Source organism: Empidonax traillii, unplaced genomic scaffold (genome assembly GCF_003031625.1).
Source record: "Empidonax traillii isolate 1590-97213 ecotype Southwest subspecies unplaced genomic scaffold, ASM303162v1 scaffold993:size324958, whole genome shotgun sequence".
Lineage (NCBI taxonomy): Eukaryota > Metazoa > Chordata > Aves > Passeriformes > Tyrannidae > Empidonax > Empidonax traillii.
Window position 1 is genome coordinate 129,531 of NW_020956186.1, and position 7,500 is coordinate 137,030.

The window sequence follows — 7,500 nt, forward strand, 5'->3', positions numbered from 1 at the left end:
GCATCCACACCCCGCGCCTGCCACAGCCCCTGCTGCAGCCTCACTCTGCTCCTTTTCTGCTCTTCTGTGCCTCTCCACTCCTGCTCCTGCTCTGGCCTCACTGCCCTCCAGCAGACAGGAGAGGGCCTCCCCTTCTCGTGGGCTGCTGCAGAAAGCTGCGAGCACACTACCAACACTGTGAGCTACTGGGAATCCAAGGGAGGCCCTGCTTGCTCTGGCAGCAGCATGTTCAGGTCCTGCCTTCTGGCTTCCAGGGAAGCTCAAGCTACCTGGAAATGACCCGGTGCATTTCCTGCCCGTGTCCGTCACTGGCAAGCAGTGATGAGTAACGTCCGAGTTAGCCAAGTGGTGTGGATTGGGGAGATAGTTTGCACTGGGATTGCCTTGCACTATGGACAAGGCGGATCCATGCACTGCTTGGCAGTGCCTGGCTGTGCCCCTGCCTTGCCCCTCATGCCCCCCTTGTGGATTCATTTCCCCACCGTGCCCCCCACTAGCCTCTCCATGCCCCGTGTGCCCCCCATGCTACCAGGGCTGAGCTGTGCTGCACAGAGCCACTTGTCTCTCTGCATCGTGGGAGTGCTGGGCTGTGGGGCAGGAGGGCAGAGTCTGCATCCCCACCAGGTCCTGTCTGCCTGGAACCATTCCATGCTGAGATTCCCTGGGGAAGGAGGGCTTGGTGAGGCCAGGCTGGCTGAGGAATTGGAGGGGTGGGTCAGAAGAGAGAGACTCTGCTCGCTGCTGGAGCTGCCAGAGCTCCTGCCCTTCCCAGCCCATGGAGTAATCCTGTGGCTGGCTTGCACAGGGCTGCTGGTGCCCCTGGCAGGGGAGCACGCTGGAAAGAGGGTGACACTGGGAGGGCAGCGTTGGGAGGGTTGGCTCTGGGGATCAGTAACAGGGGAAGCAATGCCAGGGCAGGGACTGTGGGGCTCTGCTCCCAGGGTGCCAGGAGTTGGTACAGCCCAGCAGGAAGGGACAGCCAGCTCTCTGTGGCACAGGTGCTGTTGGTTTGCGGTGGCAGTGCCCATGTGCTCTGGTTTTGGGTCAGCCCAGCCCAGGCATCGGGAAAAGCAGTGTGCAGCTGTTCCCTGGTGAGGAATGGGAGGCTGAGAGCAGAGCAGCTGAAGCCCTCAGTGAGACCTGATGTGGCTCCCCAGAACCTGCTGCTGCCTGCCAGAGGGCTGGTCCTGGGAGCCCTCCTGTCGTCTTGGTTGTCTGGACCTATGGGTTTCTTTTTTGCTCCACTTGGCAGGGCAGGATGCGTCCTTTACCTGCTCCTGTGTCTCTGTGCTGCTGACAGGGCCTGGCCTTGTCTGGTCTGCCAGGTGCTCTAGTGGGATTGCTGTAGGCAGGACAGTGCTGTTCCTGTGTGCAATGGGGAGAACTGGGACTGACAGAGGCCCAGGTCTGCAAACACAGCATGTACATCCTTTCTGGGCTTAGCAAGGAGAAGGAGATGCCAAACTGCTGCCTGGTTCAGGACTAAGTGGAGGGACCTGTTCATGCAGCAGCTCCCTACAAGAGCCCAGAGCAAAACGTTTCCAGGGGAGATCCATGTCCTTGCCTGGCACGTCCCATAGCCAGAGCTTCAGGAGGTGATTTTGCAGAGATCTTGGCAGTGTTTATACAGGAACATGCAGGAGAGGAAGTGGTGTTGAGCAGGTGGATACCAGCTTGTGCCAGTGGCTCTCCCTCCTCAGGTTACAGTGTGCTGGAGGTGCTGGCCCTGGGCGGGACTCGAGGCTGCAGAGCACCACTGTGACCTGTCTCCTGGGTCACTGTGGCACCTTGAATCGCTGCCCTCCTGCTACTGGAATTAAACAGTGGTGCTGCAGCATCTTAGGCAGGCGTGGAGTTGTGGTCTCCAAGGAGGACTTGGCTGATATCCACAGCTGGGCTGTGGGGATGGGGTCAGTGTGAACATGCAGAGTGCAGAGTGATGTCCCTGCTGCAGCCCTTCTTCACGAGGAACAATGACTTGGTACCACCAATGGGAAGAGGAGCAAAGACTCGCAGGAGCTGTTGCTCTTCATCACAAAGATTCAGGACAGGATGGTTGCTCTGTTCCCTGGTGGGGACCTTCCTCTTCTGATGGATCATGGAGGTCTAGTTGCTTGCTGTCTCTTTGCAGGGCAGTAGGAGAGGAGGATCTTAAGTTACTGGTGGTCCTGCCCAGCTGTAAGAGCTGTGAAGCCGATGGGTTTAGGGCTGTGAGTGGCAAACATGCTGGACCTTCTGGTTGAGTATGTGTCCAGTGTTCCCTTGGTGTGGGCACCGCTGGGATGTTGGCAGCACAGCTGTGTTCAGTGCTGGGACCACCAGCATGTGACCTTGGGAGCAGTTGAGTTCTGCTTGGAAGAACGAGTCCATGGTTACGTTACCAGCTGGTGGCTGAAGGCAGTCGCTTTACTGCCCGGCAGACTCCCATGTGTCTCCCGTGACCCACGACCTGTTCCTGGGCTCTGTGGGGACAGAACAAGCACCGTGAAGTGCTGGCAGCCCCATCAGCACACCAGGCACGGAGTTTGCCTGGAGCCAGGGTGTGGGAAACTGGGCTGGGTGCTGCAGAAAGGAGAAACTTTGGGTAGACTTGGCTGAGAAGGGACATGTGCTGCCACAACAGGGTGCCTGGTTATCACTTGTCACCACCTTCTCTAGCACATCACCTCTGGGTGACCTGATCTATCTCCCTTAATGCACATCTGGAAAAGATGTGTTGGGGAAACACATCTGGAAAAGAGAGTGTTGGGGCCCCTCAAGACCTGGAACAGCACCTCTACTCCCTCTGGGCTGCAGGGACAACTGGTGCCTGTGCCAGGGGTGTTCTGTGCCGGGGACTCAGGATCTCTGTGCCACAGTGTCCTTTCAGTGATGGTCCTGCAAGGCTGGAAGAGCTCCCTCATAGCTGGACGCTTGTCTCCAAGAAGTGGGTTAATTGGGCTGGGAGACGAAGCTTCCCCAGCTGTTTGTTGCCAGGAATGAACTCCTAATTGCACATCTACCAGATCTTTCTGGGAAGGCTGCATGGAGCTTGCCGGCAGCCCGGGGGTCCCTCAGCCCCTGGCCTGGCTCCGCTCGGGCCGTGCACTCCAGCAGGGCCCAGGGCGGGTGACTCCTCCTCCTTGGGAGCTGGGATCATGCTGGGAGCTTAGATTACATTTAAATTGCCATTTGCATTTTCCAATCAATACGCGACTTTACAATTAAGTTTGGTGTTAAAATTCTTAGCAAAAAGTGAGTGGAAGGGAGATTTGTGGAGTAAACGAGTCCTCTGGGGGCCATCGCCGCTCCCTGCTTCATTACGCTGCATATTGCTGCTGCTGCTTTTACTGTGCGGCGGCACAGCCCAGCGCGGCTCAGAGCCTGCGGCCCACGGAATGCCGGGAGAGGCAGGAACGGTGGGGAGAGGAAGAGGGTCGGGCTCTCCTGCCTTTCGGCTTCGGCTGCTCCTACCCTTTGCACGTGACTTCCATACGGGAAGAAACTTGGGGAAGAGTCGTTTGCTGTAAGTCTTCCCAGGAGGTGCAGAGGGAGGTTGAGGAGCACAGGGAGGGGTCTTGCTGGTCTTGGAGCTGTGAGGAGCCTGGCCAGGACCAGGAACAGGAGGGGATGGCCTCAACCATGGGCACGAAGACGTTGTATTGCATTAGGTATTTACTTACACCCTGTAGTTGCTCCTGGGTTTGGACTCTTGTGCCTCCTGGCTCACAAAAATGGGCTGCAGTGCTGGATCCTCCTTTCTGGCTCTGGGTCTGGTTGTGCTTCTTAGTGCTTCTTAGTTTGCCAAGTTCCAGGTTTGAGGCTGAACTAACCGCAGCCCAACTTTTCTCTGCAGGCAGCAGGATTTTGGGGCAGTTTGGAAGTGTTGAAGCAGGTGTTTTGTAACACCAAGGTGCATCAGGTGCAGGACACATTGTGTCTTGAGAAGAGGAGAGGTAGCTGGAGCTGTCAGGCTGTGGAACCAAGCTGGGTTTAAGGGATCATCATGCCCAGAAGGGATTATTACATACTGAAAAGGGATCTTCATCGTCAGAAAGGAATTGTCACACCCTGAAGCCAGAGAATTTCACACAGTGAGTTTGAGCCAGATCTGTAACTTCACCCTGGTCTGAAGCAGGTTTGTTTGAAAAACACTGAACGAATGTTGGGTGCAGGTTTACCATTTATGACCACACTTGTTCTCAGTCATGAATATGCTTTGAGACCTCGCACTTGACCAGTTTTCACTCCATCCATTACTGGCTCTGGATTTTGTACAGCTGGTGTGTAAGGGTGTTGCTGCTCTGGTAAAGTACTGACGGAAAGCTAAAAACACTGCGTCAGCAGAGCCATCAGATACTGCATCTCACCCAAGGTAGGACCAGGCTCCTCTGCTGTCCCATCTGCACCAGCTGGCATTGGCTGCTCTGCTCTCCTCTCGTTTTTTTCCCATCCCTCCTTGCTGTGGCTTTTCCACACACTTGCCTGGTGTGAGTGTCCGGCTGTGATTCCGAGGGTCATTGTTTGTCCCCTGGCAGATGTCAGCAGAGCAGGAGCTGCTGGTCAGCTGCCACATTCCACAGCGTGTTCCATCAAGGACCTTCTGGCTGCCACTGAGTGAGCATTTTGTCCAATCCCATCGGAGCTCTTGAGGGGCAAGAGGGCAAGGGATCCGATCCTGGCAAGGGATCCGATCCTGCCCGCACGCAGCTTCGCACTCACTGCTCTGTTTTGCTGTCTCATCCCTGCATGAGCAGGGCATAGTTCTTTTTCCCACTGTTTGCTTCCTGAGCCCTGAGCTGGAGCAGCCATGGAGTACTTCTGCCTGTTGTGCACCATTTATCTGTGATTTCACGGTCACGTCTGGCAGCGTTGTCCCCCCCGTGTGGGCCAAACCCCACCACTTTGTGGTGGGCCAGTCCACCGTGCGGGTGCAGCAGCCCAGTCTCCAGGCAGTGGGACGGGGCCCCCAAATATGCTGAGACTGGCAGGGCTGAGACTTTCTGCGCAGGTTTTTGAGGAGGGGTTGGCCTGGAGCCCAGATTTTTGCCATGTTAGGAACAGCCAGTCTGGGTGTCTGTCCAGACAGCAATTTCCAAGGGCCCAGGCCCGACATTTGATAATCCAGCCTTTTTCCCAGACTCCATTATTCATTCCTACTTTTGTCCCTCCGTGCTGCCCTTCTCTCATTGCCGGCAGAATGCTTGATGTCTTCTCACTGCTCCGGAGTCCTTGCATCTGGCATCTTGCTCCAGCTTCCCTCCCCCTCTCCACCTCTGCCCTTACCTGGTACATGAGGGATTGCTGCTGGAGGTAGATTTCCCGGGGAGGCAGAAGTGGATGGGGAAAGGATGAGGAGGGTCCAAGTTCTGAGCTTTGGTTCAGATCAGTGGAATTGATTCTGGGTTATCCTGGTGGGAAGAGGGAGTTCAAGGGTATGTGAGTGCAGTCGTTTCCCAGCCCTGGGAGTGTGCTGGGCCAGAGACCACAGGATGGGTCTCATGTAAAATCCTGATGAGAAGAGAGTGTGAACCAACCCCTCAATCGCTCAGGACCTGGTTTCTCTCCTGGAATGTGTCCCTAACTCTCTTTGGCAGCTCTCAGAAAGAATCACAAGCAGGCGAGAGAATGTGCATCCCTTGGGAGACCTGTATTTGGAGTGTTGTCCTTCAGTTGGCCCCCACCTGCCCCCACCTGTCCCTGCCTTGACCATTCCTCTGTGCTTTGGGTGGTGGGAGAAGGTCTGGGAACCAGCTGTGTTGGTGGTAGGGAGGTTGCTTCCTGCCTTGTGTGGGCACTGCCCTTCGGCACAGGACGATTTGCCCGGGGAGTGATCCAGGACACCGGAGGATGTGATGGGTCCCTCAGAGGACCTGAGCATTGGCGCTGGCACGTGGAGACCCTCATCCCTCGGAGGGAGGGGGGCTGTCCGTGAGGACTGGGGTGTTGATGGGGAAAGGGGCACAGCCCAGGGAAATACTGTGGAAAAGCCAACTTAGGAGATGTTTTCTTAAGTTTGCTCTTTATGTCTTTTCCAAGACCGGTCTCCAAGGGGCAGTGCTGGAGCAGAGCGAGAGGTGCCTGGACCAAACATGATGTGAGACTCTTGACTCTTCTCTTTCAGGGCATTCTCCTCAAACGCAGCGGCAAGTCCCTCAACAAGGAGTGGAAGAAGAAGTATGTGACGCTGTGTGACAACGGCGTCCTCACCTACCACCCCAGCCTGCACGTGAGTACTGGGCTGGGTAGAGGAGCAGGGTGGGACAGAGCAGTGTCCTTCATGCTGTGGCTGCTGCTGCAGATGCTCTCACAGCAGGCACAGTGGCATAGAGGGGCTGGGGAAGGGTTTGGCAGTGGATGGGAGTCCTGGGCTCTACCCTGTCTGCCGCGCAGGAGTTCAGCTCTGACTCCCTCCAGGGCAGTGTTTTCAGTAGAGCTGTTTTTCACCAGGGCCTGAAGGAGACCCCTTCCCTCTCCTGCAGGCTGTTTGTGCAGGGCCAGGCTGGTGGGGAGAGCTGGTGGGAACACGCTCTGTGTTGAGAACACGGACTGTGTTGAGAAGCTGCAGCTCTCCTCTTTACCTGCTCAGTCCATTAAAGCAGGGGTTGCTGCCACCCCGCAGCAGGGCAAGGAGCGGGCAGAGAACTCCGTGCAGCTGATGGTGCCATTTGGGTGTGGAATAATTTTCCTGGCTGCTAGGTATTGGGTAATGGAGACGAGGTGCCGGTGCAGAGCCCGCCGAGCTGAGCTGCCATCGGCGCGGGGCTGATCCTCCTCACCGCGTGGCTCGGGCGCGCAGCTGCCGCCCCATCCATCTCTGTCGCCTCCCCACTGCGGGGCTAATGGCTTCTTCCCCGTTCCCTCTTGAGCACAGTTTGCTGCTGCGACAGCAGCCACGGACAGACACACCTGTGACTCAGGCCCCAGCACCTCTGAGAGGACGTGCTGCTGCAGAACTGACAGACGGGCAGCAGCTGGGGAGCACGGGGTGGTTTAGGGGTGCTGGAGCACCCTCTGGGGCTGCAAGAGGAAGGACAAGGTGCTGCAGATCTTGTGAATGCTCAAAAGCCCTCAGTCCGTCCCTGATATCCTCGAACATGTGATGTTGGAGTGCCCTAGGCCTCAGAGTCCTTCTCTGCATTGCTAACCCTGCATCCCTAGCTCCAGGGCTTGCTGCGGTCAGTTGTCCAGCTCCTGAGAGCAGGATGATCCATGATCCGTGGACCTCTCTGTCCTTGCACTGCAGACCCAGCCATTGCATCCCCTCTCCCTAATTTGTGGGAGCTTTTTCTTTCAGTCCTTGATCCCCATACCGTGCTGTGGCCTGCAGTTCCCTAACTTTGTAACCCTGTTTTTCGGTGTTTGGAGACCCAGACTGGGAGGGAACGGCTGCTGCTCTGTGTCTCTGTGTGTGTGCTCACACGCGTGTGTGGCTTTATCACATTTCCATCATGGGCTGTTATTACCATCAGCTGTAGAGGCAGGGCAATTTCTGGGCTGTTGTTAAACTGCTCTCGGATG

At 56.5% G+C, this 7,500-nt stretch overlaps 1 protein-coding gene across 1 annotated transcript in view; it reads left to right on the plus strand.

Moving 5' to 3' along the window:
* AGAP3 (ArfGAP with GTPase domain, ankyrin repeat and PH domain 3) overlaps positions 1–7,500 on the plus strand; it is a 101,962-nt gene that overhangs the window by 60,197 nt on the left and 34,265 nt on the right. Inside the window, exons 10-12 of the mRNA XM_027903813.1 lie at positions 1,512–1,537; positions 3,390–3,415; positions 6,082–6,208. Coding sequence (XP_027759614.1) covers positions 1,512–1,537; positions 3,390–3,415; positions 6,082–6,208 — 179 coding nt within the window. The remainder of the gene's footprint in view (positions 1–1,511; positions 1,538–3,389; positions 3,416–6,081; positions 6,209–7,500) is intronic.